Source organism: Carassius gibelio, chromosome B20, assembly GCF_023724105.1.
Source record: "Carassius gibelio isolate Cgi1373 ecotype wild population from Czech Republic chromosome B20, carGib1.2-hapl.c, whole genome shotgun sequence".
In the NCBI taxonomy this organism is placed as follows: domain Eukaryota; kingdom Metazoa; phylum Chordata; class Actinopteri; order Cypriniformes; family Cyprinidae; genus Carassius; species Carassius gibelio.
This window is the reverse complement of record NC_068415.1, coordinates 6,567,404-6,585,726: the sequence shown is the minus strand read 5'-3', so window position 1 is coordinate 6,585,726 and position 18,323 is coordinate 6,567,404. Positions and strand designations below refer to the sequence as shown.

The 18,323-nt window shown below is 35.4% G+C and overlaps 2 protein-coding genes across 11 annotated transcripts in view; one reads left to right on the top strand and one right to left on the bottom strand.

Moving 5' to 3' along the window:
- Window positions 1-17,662, bottom strand: part of nkain2 (sodium/potassium transporting ATPase interacting 2) — a 167,665-nt gene extending 150,003 nt beyond the window's left edge. Inside the window, exon 1 of the mRNA XM_052586900.1 lies at window positions 17,457-17,662. Coding sequence (XP_052442860.1) covers window positions 17,457-17,522 — 66 coding nt within the window. The 5' untranslated portion in view covers window positions 17,523-17,662. The remainder of the gene's footprint in view (window positions 1-17,456) is intronic.
- trdn (triadin) overlaps window positions 2,148-18,323 on the top strand; it is a 48,689-nt gene continuing 32,513 nt past the window's right edge. For 8 of the 10 annotated variants that reach the window (XM_052586893.1, XM_052586892.1, XM_052586891.1 and 5 more), the window contains exons 1-5: window positions 2,149-2,501; window positions 7,346-7,555; window positions 8,409-8,447; window positions 12,594-12,647; window positions 14,549-14,677. In XM_052586893.1, coding sequence (XP_052442853.1) covers window positions 2,486-2,501; window positions 7,346-7,555; window positions 8,409-8,447; window positions 12,594-12,647; window positions 14,549-14,677 — 448 coding nt within the window. In that variant the 5' untranslated portion in view covers window positions 2,149-2,485. Of the gene's footprint in view, window positions 2,502-7,345; window positions 7,556-8,408; window positions 8,448-12,593; window positions 12,648-14,548; window positions 14,678-18,323 lie in introns of all 10 variants that reach the window. The other 2 variants (XM_052586885.1, XM_052586886.1) reach the window with 2 other exon arrangements.

The following is an 18,323-nucleotide window of genomic DNA, read 5'->3' as shown; positions in this document are numbered from 1 at the left end:
AATCTCCAATTGGTTGTTGCAATGACTAGTTATCCAGCTTCTACTTTTAACATGGCATTCAGAGAGCACTGCTGATTGAGCCGTCTGCAAAACACAATGCTTTTTTTCTCGCCTTTGCACCACAGGTAGAGATACAGATAGTTATTCAGACCTTTGGCAAAGTCTTGTCTCATTTCAGGGACTTGAGAAGCTATTCAGAGAAGCAGTATTTAGATGTAAATCCGGCTGATATAAAACCTTGCTATTGTGAGATAAGGAGGTCACAGATGTCATCGCAATGTCTTTTATGTGATAGCTGTTCAGAGATGACGAGCTAGGATTGAACCCTGAGGTGACATAGCTGCAGACTAAACAGGACTGAATTTGTCTACATCAACCCTCTCCCAGCGTGGGCTCCACACACATACACAAACACACGCACATACGAAAAAAACACCCATGATTCGCATCACAATGCCAGTCATTTTTCCTCCTCATTGCACCCGATTTCATCAGACCTGCATGTTTCATCTTGACCTGCAAAAAGGTTGAATGACTACGACAGCAATGCAGACAAGTGGGTAGAGAAATGCAAAGCTTCTGTTGTATACTAAGCTCCGAAGGGACGAGACTAAAGATGCAAGTTTGTCTTCATGAATATGGGTCTTCCAGTAAAAGGAATAAGATTTTTCTTTTTACTTTTAGTGGCAATGTAGTAATGTTTTGGCTTTGGGGAAGTTGTGGCCTAGTGGTTAGAGAGTTTGACTGCTAACCCTACGGTTGTGGGTTCAAGTCTTGGGCCGGCAATACCATGACTTAGGTGCCCTTGAGCAAGGCACTTAACCCCCAACTACTCCCTGGGCGCTGCAGCATAAATGGCTGCCCACTGCTCTGTGTGTGTGTTCATTGCTGTGTGTGAGTGTGCACTTTGGATGGGTTAAATGTAGAGCACGAATTCTGAGTATGGGTCACTATACTTGGCTGTATGTCATGTCCCAAAATTATTTGTCCTTTTATTTAGCCAGTGCTGCTATTGTGGGATGATGTGGGTCAAATTTGATTAAAGCTGCAGTCGGTAACTTTTGACGCTCTAGCGGTTAATAAACAGAACTGCTTGCGTGTTTGGGAAGGACATTGTAGCCGGAGCTACTTCTCTCTGTTTATGTCTATGAAGAATCACAAAGGTACTGGGTTACTCCGCCGCGGTACTCCTGAAGCAATCTAAAATAGTCCGAATATAAACACTTATTATAGGTGTACCCTAGTGATTCAGGACAGGCTAAAAACACGGTTTGGAAAATGGAGTCATGGTGTACTCGCTTATTATATACATTTTGTATACTTGTATACTTTCTTACCAACCAATCAGAGCTGCGGTCCATAACTTATTTTTGTGTTCAAAGTATACAAAATGTATATAATAGCACTAGTGGTTATATCTAAAGTTCTGTCCAATAAAATATTAGCAATAGCAAAAAAAAAAATGGTTAAGCACAACTAATGCCTATCAGCCATTTCTGAAAAACAAGTGACATCCCAACTTCCTGTTTCAATAGGACCTTTTAACTTAAGAAACCTATTCTTGTCCATCAATTTCATACAAACTTAAAAGCACACTCATGTTTTGACATCTCAAGCTTTTCCTTATTCCCTGAAACATGGAGAAGGTACAGCTGAAAGAATAAAATGCAATTTGCTCTTTAAAGGTCAACTTTCAAAATGTTCCATTTGCACGGTTTATGAAAAAGGTTTTGCTTGATTTCCATGAATATTTAACAAGCCACTGTAAACAGCTTAACCTGAGTTTATCACGGGCTCCGTTTCTCACACGCATTCATTTGCTTCACTACTGCTTCCCAATCTTAGCTAAAAGAGATATTAAAGAGATATGCATTATGTCATGCTTTTAACGTATAACATGCAATATTTCATTATGTAAATTAGCAGAAAATGGTGCTGAAATGGATCAAAACACATTTCAGAGATGCAAGATTTTCATGTGTGCAGTTGCCTTCCGCACACTCACGCGATGACAGCCCAGCTCCTCTTCAGGGGTAACACCCCTGGCCTAAAAAGGCAAAACATAATGCCGTTGCTGCCGGGGACTCTAAGAATAAACCACACAGTCCAGTCACAGATAAGGTTACCTTGAAACCCGTCCTCCCCTCTCTCCCATGTTTCCTGACCCACACACACATCATGGGCTGGTAACAAACATAAGGATAACCTAGGGCTTGGTTTGCTCTTTTAACAGCCTAGCTTTGTTTTTTCCCCCTTCCTGCTGGTACTTGGTCCCAGCTGGAAGTGTATAGTTTTTATCCTATGTCACTTTAAGCAACAGGTGCCATTTTTGTCTACTTCCTTGTAGGGGGCCCTGGCACAAGCGCAAGTTTTATTGGGACTCTAACAGGAAAGGCACAGAGAGCCACTGTGGTGCTTTCGATCGGAAAAACTATTCTGGACCGGGGAACTGAGTCTTGAGATTGTGTTTTCAGCCTGTTAGTGCATGCAAGAGATGGAAGGTACTGTCAAATTCATTTTCCAGTTACATTTCTATGTGCATTTAACAATAAGGTGTAAGTCAAGCAATTGTTAGTGTATGAAATTTAAATTATGCTACTAACAGTATACAGTCAAGTATTGTACTTTAACTTAAAGTCACTTAGTCAAGTTAACTGTCTCTTAGACAGCAACCATCTGCTTTGCAGGGGAATTTTATGGTTGAAAGCTGCTAAAAATACACCATATCATATGGCTTCATGGGAATCTGTAGTCCTTTGAAGCAGGCCTTTAATATTGCAGCTTTGTAAGGGGTTTAAGGTAGTGCTATCAATTAAAATATAGTTAAATCAGCTAGAGACTGAATATATTTAAAGGAATAGTTCACTGAACATATTTGATTAAAACAATGATTGATTTACAAATCAACCATCACAACTTCTCTCAAGAGCAGCAGCTGTCAAGATAATCAGTGAATAACAGTTTCACAGTTATAGTGTGACTTCAAAACTTGGAATAAAGTTACAGTAAGCTCAAAAGTGGTACATGTGACAAAGTTCCAGTTTCTCTTCAGAAAATATTCATTGATATTGGAGTCATTTAACTCATGGATTTAGATATGTGGTATTCTCAAAAATGTTCCCCAAGACACTGAAACCCTGTCAGTTTCCAAACCAACAAAGGAATGCTTTTAAAAAGTTTGAAACCTTTTTAGAGTCATTATCAGTGACTTGAGATAGAGTTCCAAAAAAACAAAAGCCAATTATTGATGTCAAGGGCCTGCATAAATGAGCCCCAGTCTTGCGTGAAATGTCTTAATGTTGCAAAGACTTAAAAGTAAATGTGATATTCTGATTAAACTGTGAAAAGTCTCTCAGATCAGCCTGAATAAATCATATTTAAAGTGACACTTGAGGGAATAGCAGCGCAGAGTGTTTTTTATGCTGACTTCATTGTCTCACCAGCTCTCGCTTACTAACCTGGGTTTAGTTTCCATGGATATCCACACACGGATCTGAGGAGGACAAGGTCTCATATTAGAATACGCAAAGAGAATTTTATGTGCCACCTTCCGCCGCTGTTCGGTTTACAGTGCAAAGCCAGTTGAAGTGGCATTTGCACAGTGTTGCCATGGAAAGACTTCTCCTAAGCCTTTTGTGTACAATTTCTACGATCTTATGTTCTTATACAGATACTCAAGTTTGTAGACAATCTGCAACGGCGTAGTCATGATTACACCGAAAGATGCAGCATTAGTACAAATCACATGCAACTAAGAATATGGTGTCTACAAAAATCTTCTTGAGTCAGCATTTAGATGGGACACGTATTCCTAAGTTTGACAACAGGGACAAATGTGAAGAGATGCAACAGGTGGTCTCAGCTGACACTTTTGGCATGTAACAAAACCCCTGAACACACAGACACGTCATTATGTTCAAGCAAAAGTGGAGCCAGTGAAAAATGTTGGATCTCTGGGCAACAGGGCCAACAGAAACAAGAACAACTGCCTTGATCTTGGCTCAGATTCACAATAGATCCTCCACAAATTCATTTCTGTAAACACAATCACAACGGCTTGCTCAAGAATGAATCATTTACCATGATTTAAGTCAACAATATTGGCAAAGATCAATCAAGGGGTCTTGTAAACGAAGCGGCGTATATAAAGGTTACGTGTGTGGTGTATGTTTGGACTCTCTAAGCAGCAGTTCAGACTGAGCTGCTGCAAGAATTTATATCAATTTAGAAAAGAGGCTTTCAAAGGGGCTCCGGCCAACAGATGACACAGCGCCAGCATTCCTCATGTGGCCTTGGAGATGTTTTAACGATGAAACATTGCCATTGCAGATGTGTGCCCTATCTACAGACAACAAGTTCAATTCAATCTCTCTGCCAGGCAATGCATTGATAAAGACAAAAAGCAAACATTCATCTGCTGTCTAGCTGTCTTTGTCTTCATAACTCTTCGGTCTTGTCTGCACAGAGAGTGAGCAACATGTCAGAACTTTTAATATTATGTGCATACAGTAGACAGATTCCCTGAATATCTTTGAGCATCAAAAGTTTTGTTTTCATAAAATATGTATGTGAAAAATCATACTATTTCCAACATATTAGAAAACAAGGCATTATTTCCATTACTTCCATTTGTGCTGAAATTAAAGTTGCAGCTGCTAAGGCTTATTTATAAAACATAAATGACTCACTGTTTGAAGTGTGCAGACAAAATACCCTTTGTTTTGTCTGTAGATGCTCTATGCAGACAAAATAAACTATGTTTGTAAACTAACAACCTCAGATGCCTTATTTCTGGGAGCATCAACATATCAGATGGTTAAGGGAGTTAATAGTAGCAAATGTTTTCATCCGTTTTGTCACTGCTATTAAAGTCAATCAGACCCAAACCTTTTATTTAACGCCAAGAAGAATAAAAATTTTATAAAAATGAATCAATGGATTGTATATCGCAGGTATATTGTTGAAGTGGTGCAATCACTTTATATGATGAATATTTTGATCAAATAAAACCAAAACATAAAGAGTGTAACAAACTTTTGTAAATCAATGAGGAGGAGGTTGGAAAAGACGAACATTTAAACACAATTTTAAAACCCTCTGGGGTTCTTCGGTCATTTATGACCCGAAATTTTTTTTTTAAAAAATGTTACAAATCGTAGCTTCATCGGAATGGTCCGAAACTTGGTGACTTTTTTGGTACTTGGTATATGAACACCCCAAAAAATTGGGGACAGGATTTTAAAAGTCTAAGTGGTCGTAAAAAAAATAGTCACACTCAGGGTCTTCGGGTCAAAAATGACCCGACATAGGAAATGAATGGGAAATTTGCAAAAATATGAAAATACTGAGTTTTTTTGTTTGTACAATCTACAAATCAGCCACGATGCAGAAAAAAAGCATACAACAGTGAAGGGGTGAATCTCTAAAACATCAAGAGTGCAAAACAGACAAAAAAATTCACACACACACACACACACACACACACTTATACACACAAAAACACACACAAATGAAAGTATCATTGCAAAAGCTAATTTTGGGAAATGTGTGAAATAAAAGAAATTATTCATCAATGTAAGAAATAAAGTGCACAGCAATAAAAGCATGAGGCTGTAAGCCATCAAGGTTGCAAAATAGACACACTCACTCACACACACACACACACACACACACACACACATAGGGAAATATGAGACTGGTGAAACTGTAACAGAGATATGTGAGAATATGTGAAATAAAATCAATGAATCAAATAAAGGGGAGACATTGGATCCAAAATGCAAAAGTCACACACCATGTCTCTCTCTTGAACACACACACACACACACAAACACACACACACAAGCACGTGTGCACGCACGCACGCACACACGCACAAACAGAGTAAGGTCAAAGGATGGAATTCTTCCCTAGTAACCTCCAGGCCTATTCGAGCGACCCAGGCCCAGCGTGACACTTTTTTTATTTTTCTATTTTCCATTTACATGTACTGTTTGAAAATGATTATACGTTTGCTGTTATTTTTGTTTTTTGTTCATAATTGCTGTTGGCAATTTTGAAGAGTTACTGTTCATTGAATTGCAAAAAATAATTTTAATGGAAATGTTTATAATAAAAGGTAAATAAAAATATGTTATGATTTAAATAATGTAATTTTTTTTATTAAGTTAGAATTAAAACAATGGGTAACAAAATGCTTTCCATTTGTTCTCTTTCTAGTGCAATGTTCAGGTTTGACTGTATTATAAAGTAAAACTGGCACTTGAAATTACCATTTAAATCAACCAAACAAACAAAAAAAAAAAAAACTTGACAAAAATAGTCTTTGAGAATCTGTGATTATATATTAAAATCCACAACCTGAAATAAATAGGCAAATATGTGCAAAAATCACTAGAATTCACAAGCCTTTCTACAGAGAGCTGTACATTCTCTCTAGTGGTAAAAATGTGCTATTGCATGATAAAAATGCTTAATTTGTCCACCAGATGGCACCAATCTAATTTCAAAAATTGTTTTCTATAGGCCTTGGCTGTACTTTAAAATAAAATACAGCATTAATAAAAATAAAAATAAAAATACATATATATATAAATTTTCTATTATATTCAATGGAAAAAAATGGATCATAATTATTGCATAAAAATTCATTATTCATTATTATTATCATAAAATTCTCTCAAAACACAAAAAAAGAAAGAAAAAATATTATTGAACAAAAATACATTTGATTGATTTTACTGAAAAAAAGTATACCTGAATCCCGGCCTCTGGGTCATTTTTGACCCGAAGGTCCTGAGTGTGACTCATAAATGAAGAACCCCAGAGGGTTTTTAATAAATAAACTAACACACAATGAAAGTAAAAGAGGCAGCCCCTCATGGACGACTATCGCATAAAACACAACAACATAAAATCCAGGCCTGGTCCTCTCTTAACCTTCACTGTCATTATTCCTCCTTTTATTTTTCCGGAGCTCCTCTGTGGGACTCGAGACCAATGAGTGGCACAGGTGTCATTCATTATAATTTACTCCACCCGCCTTGCTCTGTTCCCACAGCTCTCGGCACCGCCCCACTTGTCACAAAGAGAAACTTACATAATTTATATTTTATGGTGAACTATCCCTTTAAAGTGCTCATCACACCAGGTTTTATATTGTTTCATACTCTAACCTTCTGGGCTCTAACACAACCAAGATGTCAACTCCACCAGTGACTAAAAACTTGAACTGGACCATAAATTATCAGCTCGAACCAATTTGAATGGGTTCTTATGGTTTTACGTGTTTTGTACCAGTCTTGTTTACATTCATCCATTTATGAACCTCTATTTGTCCCTACAGCACGGTCCTCCACCACTACGACTACCATAGTCGAGACTAAGAATGACCTGAGTGCAAATCCCACACGTTCGTCAAAACGCACCTTAACCGATGACCTGCACACTACGTTCAGCTCCCCCATGGCTTGGATCCTCGTGCTGGCCCTCATCGTAACCTGGTCAGCTGTGGCGGTCATTATGTTTGACCTGCTCGACAGCAAGGGTCTTGAAGGTAGGTTCAGCTCTCTTATCTTGGTCCCTTCGTTGGAAAGTTATTTTGGAACAGTTTTCCTGAAGAGATTATAGGTTTGACACAGCAGTCAATTATTTTATTGGTTACCTGACTGAGGGCTTTATATTATTTATTAACTATTGGTAGGGTAAAACAGGACTCCGGTGAGGTGTTATTGGATGCTTGGACGAGTCTTTACAACGTGATAAAGCTCCGAGCTTGTTTTCTTGCTGGAAGTTTATCAGCAGTGCCACAGGGCAAACTTGCGAGGCTTCTATAAAGAGCGGGAGGGAGGGATATTGACTTGAATCCTGATAGCAATGAGACAAGGATAGATAGGGTGTCCCGTTGGCTGGGCTGCTATCAGCCATGGCTGCATTCATGTGGAGTCAGAGAAAAGTCCTTGTAGGTCACCACTTTCCCTTGTATTACCACCTGATGATATATTAGAATCCATTGTTGATGGGACTACATAGAATGACTGTTTTGGTGCTGAATTGCTTGAAGTTGCAGTCATCTGTTCCTCCGTGTGTCAGTAGTTCCATAATGACAATTTTGAACTCTTCAACTGTTTAAAAAAATTGTCATTGTTTAGCTGGATTTATCACTGTCATTGAGATCACATCTCATTCACAATTCATTCCATCACAAGCTCTAGAACACAAACACATTAACCCATTTTGAAAGTATTTCAAAAAGGAAACATTAGACTTTCATTGTCATGTAGTTCACTAAATGATTGCACCGCCCCACATTAGGAGTCACATTTACATTTACTTATTTCTAATAAGTTTCCCTCCTTTTTCCACCCTGTCCATCACCATGTGTCATCCTGTTGCCATCCAATAAAAAGCCCATACATTATACTGTGACGACCCCTGTTTACCACCTGGTAAAGACTCTCTGCTTGCAGTTCAGTGCTAATGCCAGTTTTTGCGTGTGCATGTGTGTTTTCCTGCATGCAAACAGGGAGCAACTGTCACTCTCATCTCAAACATTCGTTCAGACATGCAAATTTACTGAACCATGTAATCTGTCTGTCATGAACACAACATCACTTCCTCTAGACTGTCATGCATTTCATTCAGTGTGACACTACACCTTTGACTTTATCCTAATGGGAAAGTGAATTGCGGAACTAAGTTCACTTTGAAAGCAGATTGCACTGTGCTTTAAAAAAGTGATTGCTTCAGATTTCAGACATCTGATTGGGTTTTACATTTTCTTCAAAAACATTTGTGCCAATGAACGGTGCCATTAATTTTCTCTATACACCACAAAGAAAGATTAATCAGAATTTTTGTCTTGCTTTCCATTAGTAATATCTAAACACCTATAAAATAAGATAAATTTACTTCATAAACAAAAATAACAAAGTAAGACTTGTTTGAAAAAATGCATCTAAACCACTAGCAAAGAGTATGATGTCCTCTTTTGAGCATAGTTCACAAAATTTTCTTACACTTGCAAAAACACTTGCAAATGGGGTAATAATAATAATAATAATTCAAGATACTTTTTAAAATGAGTCTTTTGCTTTTAAGGAACAACAGTTAACAGTGCATATTAAAAATGAAAAAAAGGTGTTGTGTCACCAGAATGTACAAAAGTGTTCATCTTTCATATTCCTGTGCATAAAATAATGGTTTATTTTGGTCTCTTAATTAAACACACATTACAAAATAATGCATTTGTAATTCCAGACATTTAATTTTTTTAGTAATTTGTAATTCCAAATTTTGTTGTACATTGAAATGCAACATGAATCTAATTCAACCTCAAGAGACAAAGATATCTTCTTACCCATTATATATATATATATATATATATATATATATATATATATATATATATATATGCTAAGTTAATCATAAACATCATAAATCAGACCTCAGTATGGCATCATCAAAATGCTTGCAGCACTGATTTCATCAGAACTACAATAACATAAAGGGAATGAACACCATTTTTATTCAAAGTGTAAAATGCTTTAAAATCATGTGCATGCAGCAAAGATATTAACTATCATCTGAAATTCTCAGAACAAAAATATACAAAACTTTTTAATTCAAAACTGTGGATTGTATATTGTTTGAGAGACTTTAAACCATTGTTTTATTTGAGCCAGCATGACATCAATAAGCTTTGTGCCAATTGCTCCCTTCCACCCTATGATATCCAACTTCAATGTGTTGGCGTCTACTTTGCGATATTTCTTTCAATAAGCCTCAAATTATTCACTACAATCAATTAATTTTTCTCTAACATTGATTACTATGCTTTGAAAGCACTGTAGCGTGACTTAGTTTATTAACTGTGTGGTATTGAACGGCAACTCCTCTTTGCCATGCAGAATGATTTGATTCTTTTTTCATTAAATGCATTGAGCAAAACAATGATATTTTACCTGTAGAATATTAATGAAGTATTCTATGTTGCAGATTTCTCACGCTCTTTACAGGAGAAGGAATATATACTTTAATTTCCCTCTCAATGCACAGCTAAGCCTGGAGAAATGGCGATGCGGAATCATGGGGAGGAAGTTGGCGCTTTGGCCCGTCTTAACACAACCTTGCATTTACAGAGTCTTTACCATTTGCCTTCAGGCGGTCTATACGATTGGTTCTCAACTGGTTTTGCTTCCGAACCCAAATTTTATAATGCACATGAAGACCCAAAACAAAACAACAAATATACATAAAAACAAATAATAATATTAATATTTAGTTTACTCTGTGTAGCTTTTATCAATGTGTTTTTAGGATGAAGGAATGTCTGCCAAAATGTCTTGCTGGAGTCTGTCTTCATTTTGCTAGCTGTTTAATTTGCACCAGAAGCCCAACCAGCTGAGAGCCGGTCTACAAAAAAAGAAAATGGAAAAGAAAAAAAAAAAAAGCACAAGAGACCGTGTATTTCCAGCAATTACATTGAATGGCAAGAATATTGTGATGACAATAAAACAATTTTTAAAGGTAAAAGACACCAAGATTATACTGACACTGCCAAAGATGACAAGAAATGATGGCACATGTACAATAAGCCATTAAAATCCACACTGCGTATAAACATATAATATATACATAGTTCATGACTGGTAACAAACTTCTCTAGTTCCCTTTACTGCTGGAAAGCTGTGGTCATGAAAAGAGGAGTCAAGCACAGAGGATTGTGCAGTAGTGAGGGGTGAAGCTTCACTCACTTTCAAGACAAGATTCAAAGACCACTGTGTTCCCCAGTGCAGAGACTAAGATTCTGTTGGGAATCATTCCCCTCATGCCTGTGGAATAGTCTAGTGTCCTTTTTTTGCCCTGTAGCCTCACATGACTGGTCTATGCAACACTATAATTCTATGAACAGATTAGATCAGCATCTACACATATAACTAAGTGATACACATACTAACTTTCTAAGCAACTGAGATCATCACTGCATCAGAGTTTCTCAAAACATTGATAAAATTGAACTAAAGTACAAAATGTGTAAACAAACCTTATGTTTGTCTGTTATACTGCTTTCTGTGACTTTGCCAAGTAGGGCATGTTCTTTCATTTCTTGAGCAACAGTACGATCAACCTACTGTACCATTTAGACTTTTCATTTGGCAGCATGTCCTACTTGGCAAAATCATAGTCAGCATATCATAGCCATGACAAACTGCAGAGCTAGATTTTCAAATATGCAGAATATTATCAAGTGCATTAAGAAATTGATTTCTTACCACCAATGACATTTGAAAAAAAAAAGAAAAATCATACACATACATATTTAAGAAATATGTACTTTTACTATTTAAAAAAATCTTATGCCTATATTATACTAGAAAAAGATGTTTGGGCAAAAAAAAAAATCCAGATTAAGAAAATGATTTCTGCATTGATTAAGAAGAGCAGACCCTCTGCACTTTGTCCTCAAGATATGTATAAAACGTGAAGACATCCATTCAGTTTGAGCTCATTGTATTTTTACTTAAGCATTCATCTGTATGGCTTTGTGTCTCTTATATTGATTTCAGTGGTTCAGCAGCATTGCCCCTAGAAAAATGTCTATGGTTCAGATATCTGTTATAGCTCAAGAGATTTGTTGGAACGATCAGTTATGTAGCTATCAACTGTCGTCTCGTTTTTTTCTTTTTAGGAAAAAAACAAAAGGAAAGGAAAACAAATGTCATGCATAAACACATAAATGTTATGAAAAGTTATATATAGCATGTTAGATTTTTTCACATCTTGGCAAATCTGATCAGCCTGAGACATAGCTGGAGGGGTCCCATTAAAGATTATAGGTTATTCCTCTAAAGGAAACATATATGAGAATCTGGAGGCATATGTAAAAGTTTCCCTTTGCTCTCATTTTAATCGTATTGCTCTCTAGAGATATTAAAGAAATATAATTTGTAATTTGTGAGATTATACGTCACACTCAAGCACCCAAAAATGTAAAATGTTGTCAGTTTTGAGTGTGAGAGCTTGGAGGGCAATACTGAATTTCCATAAAGTAGGTTAAAAAGTTAATCAAACAAATGTCACTGAATTCATCAGTATTGCATTAGCATTTCTATGTTACAGAGATGTCACAATTACATTATGAGGCTTGAATTCCTATGCAGCCATAAGCAGACCTGAGAAAAGAGAGAGTGTGACAATTAAATTTGCCATGAACTAGTTAATCCTATAAAAAAAAAAAAAAAATTATAATACAGTGTCTTGCATAAAACATTCACACTATATGTATCCTGCCTCTACCTGTTCATTTTTTTTTTGCGAAATGTTAATGTTTGCGGTTTCATTTTCAATCAGCTGAAGTGTTTTTGTAATCACTGTGACGTTGATTAATACCATATGTCTTTTTTCATACCTTCCCTGTGATTTTGTGCCATAAGTGTGATTGTGTTTTATTTATAATGGTGGTTAAATTTCCCTGATTATCCTGCCTACAGTTTTGATCGTGCTCAGTGAAGACGACCCAACGAGTGTGTGTGTGTACAGTATGTGTGTGTTACTATCCCACACCTCTGCTTCTGTGTCTCTCATCCTAACAGGACCTCAGCCACACCGTGTCAGGAAAACATTTAAGGAAGCAGGCAGCCTTAGAGGCAAGCCATCTTATTTCTTTTATCTTACCGAGTGGTCTTAGGCAGCAAATCTGAAGTAGTTAATTAAATGACTAAACCAAGGTCATTGTAAGGTACTAGAAACAAAATTAACGGTAAATTTAATTCAGTCATCCTAAATGGCATCTTCAAGCAGCATTCTTAATAGAAATAACCCCTTTTCAATGTCAAGGTAAATGTTTTAGTAGATCTATAAATGTGAATCATGTGAATTATTAGTGACTCCTTTGCCAGTTTAATCTGGAGAAAAGATATTCACATGTCGATTTCACAGAAAAACACTGCAAAATCAGTGGTGCGAGATCTCTTTGCCTGGTCAATGGAAGACAGGTTATAAATCAAAATTTCAGCAACTAAAACAGCTTTACTGCCCATCTAATGTAATTTAACAAGCTGAGTTTAACACATGCTTGAGAAATTTAGAGCTACTACAGATTATAGCATCTGGTCCCCAGAATATTTTATAATCAAATACGAATTTATTCTAGCAGTAGTGAACATGAGGGTGTTTAGAGGCTATAATGGAGGGCTGAGGAGTCTGGAGTCTGTGCATGCTGTCACGTCGTCACCCCTGCATAATGGTTTCTGGTAAAATGGCTTTGACTCGGGTCATGCTGTTTGCCTGCTGATAACTGCAGACAGACAGGCACTACAAGATGATGTGTGAAATATGATGAGCATTCCTGTCGATGGGCAGTTGAAAGCAGGAAAACCCAAAAGTCTCCCTAAATGAAAACAAGTTTTACTGACTTGGCATTTATATTTGAAGCTGTATATGCAAACATACATGCACCTAGCTGTTTTCGGCCATGTGGATGTTCAGTCCTTTTAACTCCTGAATTTGGAAATCATCAGTCTGTCTTATTGAAGATGTCATTCAGGGTTGATAGCACATACACATACCGTGAAAAGAAGAGTACATACAGTACATGACCAAAAGTATGTGAACACCTGCTTTTAATGAAATACATAAATACAGTACACCATACAATTAAAGTGATAGTTCAGCCAAAAATGAACAGTTTGTAATTGTTTACTCACCCTATAATGCCGTTCCAATCCTTTGTGAGTTTCTTTCTTATGTTGAACATAAAATGAGATATTTTGAAGAATGCTGGTATCAAACATTTGATGGTCCCCATTGACTTCCATAGCATTTCTTTAGCTTACTATGGAAATCAACAACAACAAAATTCTTCAAAATATCTTCTTTTGTCTTCAGCATAATAAATTGTATTCATGTATTTAATACAACTTAAATATTTTCCACGTGTATATATCTGGAAAACATTTATTTGTCTATCTAATATAAGAGTAAGAAAACCAAAGAAACGTTTTAATCCCGTATTACATAAATATACTATAAATATGCTCAAATGCACACTTGTTTATCAGGGCATGACAAAACTTCTCCAGGCCATAAAAATACCCTTAAACAAGTGCATGACTGTATATTTAATACAATTACATTAGAATAGAAAAAAAAAAAAAAAATTATATATATATATATATATATATATATATATATATATATATATATATAATGATTTCTAGACTATAAACAGTTTGGAAAACGTAACAATTTCCAATTCAAGCATCAATAACTACAACTAGAAATGAAATTCCAATAGAAATATGGTTTGAGGGTTCAGGTGTCCACATAATTCTGGCCATATTAGAGTATTTTGTATGTCATTTTTTTCCTGAGCTAGATGTTACACAGCTAAAGATCTTTACGTGGTTTTGAAGAGTTTTAACAAAAGACTGTGACAGGTTTTAGTTTTTTTCTGTTGTTAGAGCTAGTCTAGATGGCTATAAGTTCATGTATGTTGAGCATATGGAAATATGTGTCTTAAGATGCCCTGTCTAAAACATGCTCTTAGGGGGTATTCAGCACATCAGCTCTGATCCCATGAAGGCGGTGAACGAAGCCATGGACGACACAAGCGATTGGATAACATCGATCTTGACTTTTATGACTAATTTGGTAGCACCGGAAGAGGAGGAGGAAGGTATATTAAATTGTTGTAGCCTTCATTCAACATTAGCAAAGTGTTTACTGTAATATCAACAGCATCTCAGAAACCACAGACTAACCCACAGCGGTTTGATCTGACGAGCCATGTGTACTAATAGGTCTTATTAGAAATCTAAGCTTGCTTTTATGGTCACTTTTTCCCCTTCTGCAGAATAAACCTGCTTTAAATGGTTTCCCAGAGGGATTAAATATCATGGATTATATTTGTGCCAATATCTTATTCAAGGCAGTCTACATTCTGACATTATATTATCAGATAGAAAATTCTACATGATGTGTTTCATAACCAAGAAATATTAAAGGATGGGTCACTATTTTACAGCTTTACACTACAATGAAGAGTTTTGAGAAAGAGGACGAGGAATTTCTACCAGGAACTGTCAGCCCTAACTCTGTGTGCCACATGTGTGATTCTACAAAATAACAATAAAAATACAACAAAACAGTATCACATCTCTGTCGTTAATCTCTCACGTCAAATCTTCTTGGTTTCTTTTGATAGTATATTTATTCAGTGTTAGATTCACAAAGACTTACACATACTTGGTAAAACTGATTTAAAAATATTTTCATTAATGCGCATTCATTTAGCAGATACATGTAGAAACTTACGAATAAGAATACAAGCACTAGCAATTGATCCAAAGAGGACAACATACTACTGTACAGAATTTCATTTAAGCACTAAGACAGTATATATATAGAGAATAGATTCAATTATATTATAAAAAAATACAGTGTAATATAATAAAATAATGAGGTTATAATAATGGCAAAAGTTACGTTCTGTGGTGAGGATAAATATAAACAATGTTATTGATCATAATTGTTGTCTGTTTTCAGGGAAAACATTTAATTTACAGTATTAGACAAAATAATGTGAGAAAAATTGCATAAGAGGTTTTAGAGAATGTATATTACATCTATTATTTTATGTAATTGTAATTTTAAGCAAACCTTTCAAGAAAATGTGATGATAATAATAATAATAATAATAAACAATTAATTCAATATTCATTCTCTGAAAGTCTAAGTCTTAACATCTTGCATTTTTAAGTACACTGAAATAAAGAAACTGAAAGCACCCACAAAAAAAGGTGTAAAAATAACTTTGGTCAAAAATTGCAAGCAAATTCCACAATTACAAAGACACAGCACGTAGCACATTAAACTAATATGACATTTTAAAGTAGAAAGAGTGAAATAGTATTTTCTTTCAAACAGTGCTCTTATAGTATTTATTTTATTTTATTAATTCTCAATTTAAAAAAAAAATAATTGTAAAATTATTGCTTTTAAGATTTTTACTCTGTATATTTTATTGGAAAACAGCAAAACAATACTGATTAAGATTTTTTATATATATAACAAATGATGCATTATTTTGATCAAATCAAATAAAAGGAGTCATTTAGTAGACCTTAAAATAAAGAAAAACTGTCACAAAGGGAGAACAATAAATCTCAGAAAATATTAAGAAGCAAAACAACCTGAGATATCTCAATCTCCCCTCTTTTAATTTTGGAAGCTAATGGGTCATTGTGGTCTCATTGAGGGTAGCTCATATGGCCCCGTCTTCAACCACAGATGCACTTAGAAAGGTCATAAGCAATGTTCATTAGGTGCTCAATCTCCTCTACTTTTTACCCTGATTTTGTATCAAGTTTAGATTAGTGGAGTTAACTTTCACCTGACTTCTTTGACCTTGAAAATGCTTCACATCTGTTACAAGACTATCCAAAGAGTATACAGTGAGGGTATAGAGGCTTAGTAAAATAGCAAACAAGGCTGCCATTAAACCCAATTATTTTATTATAGGCAAATATATGCCTATTTGCTTTCATCTAAAGAATCTCAGAAGATAAGTAGAGTCTATTAAGATTAAATAAGGCCTATGAAGTAATGAATCTACATTTTAATGGATTTTACATTTTGGTTAATTACCAGTGACCACATAACTGTAATCAATTAACACAACGCCTCAAGACTCATCATTATAAGCATTTTAAGATCTACATGACTTTACATTACATTACTACATTTAGCTAGGAGTATATTTATCATAAGAACACACACGTTTGGAACCATCTAGTTGAAATACAGCAGAAATAAATGTTTATGGGACTGTCAGAGAACAGTATACATATATTCACACTTTCAGAAACATTCATAAAGGGAGCTCAAAGCAGAGAGAGAGACACAATAGTGACATTGCCAAGATTGTTGAACCAATAACACGCTTGGGTAAGATTCCTAATAAAAGTCACCTTGAGGTGATCATTTAAAATAAATGCATGTGGACTGACTGCCACATTGCCTCAATAGCTCCAGACAGTTATCAATGAATGCTTTTTAAATTGATGGTTACCTAACATACCAGCAGCATTTTATGTAGATCATCTCAGCAAAATAAACAAACAAACAAAACAAAAAATGCAAGAATGCAAGACTATACAGTCTGATCACAACATGCACATAGACAACTTATATAGGCCTATGTATAATTTGTTTTTGTGTATATATATATATATATATATATATATATATATATATATATATATATATATGTTGTGTTTTGTGTATATATATATATATATATATATATATATATATATATATATATATATATATCAGTTTGTTATATATAACGAATGCATAATATCCCAGAATGCTTTACTAGTGCTGGCGTTTCACCGTTTTATTAGTACCTAGAAGGATAGTGTATTCAAACTATGGCTGAAAGGTGTGTTTACCTGCCGCAGTGGGTCGTTCACGAGCAGCACGTGCAAGTGATGAACTTCATAAAGACCTTTGTCCATGTCTGCCAACGATAGGATTTAGTTCCACGTGTTCTTCCAGATAGTTGGTTCTCTGTGTACTTTTTCATTCCGTGTTATGGCGCTAGAAAGCGCTCTAAAATAATTAGTGCCGGAGTAACTGATTCACTCTTCTGAATCACGAACCGATCGCCCATTAAACCATATGCTCTGAACGATTCATTGATAAGAACCGCTTTGAAAGTGATTCACTTGAGAATCGGACCTCGCCTAGTTTTGATTCTAAAGTTACAGTACCGAACATACGATAACATAACTGAATTAGTGTGATGTAAAATGTTCTTCAGACAACAATTTATCAATAAATGTAAAACAATTAAATAATTAAATTTACGGTATCTGTGCATTTCCTATTGGATTTCTTTGAATTGATTCAGTAAAGCAACATCCTGTGTGGTGTTCCAACGTTTTTCTAGAGTCTATGGTTTTAACACAACTCTTAATATATTTATATTTACTGTGCATTTATTTGTATGTAGGCTATGTATGTACAGTATGATAGTACTAGCTTGAACAACCATATAATTAACAAAACAATTACTGAACACGACATGGTGTGCTGCCTGAAACGGAATATTACAGCTATTAACCTATGATTAATACAAACAAAGCCTTGTTATTTTATAATACTGAATGGCCCTTATGTATTGTATATGAATCAAAATGACAGACCAAGTGATGCATTCTGGGAAATGAAATGTTCACATTATATCAGTTCTTCCACCCTGGTTTAAAGGTTTATTTAAATACAATGAAATATATAAACTCAATACAAATTTCCAT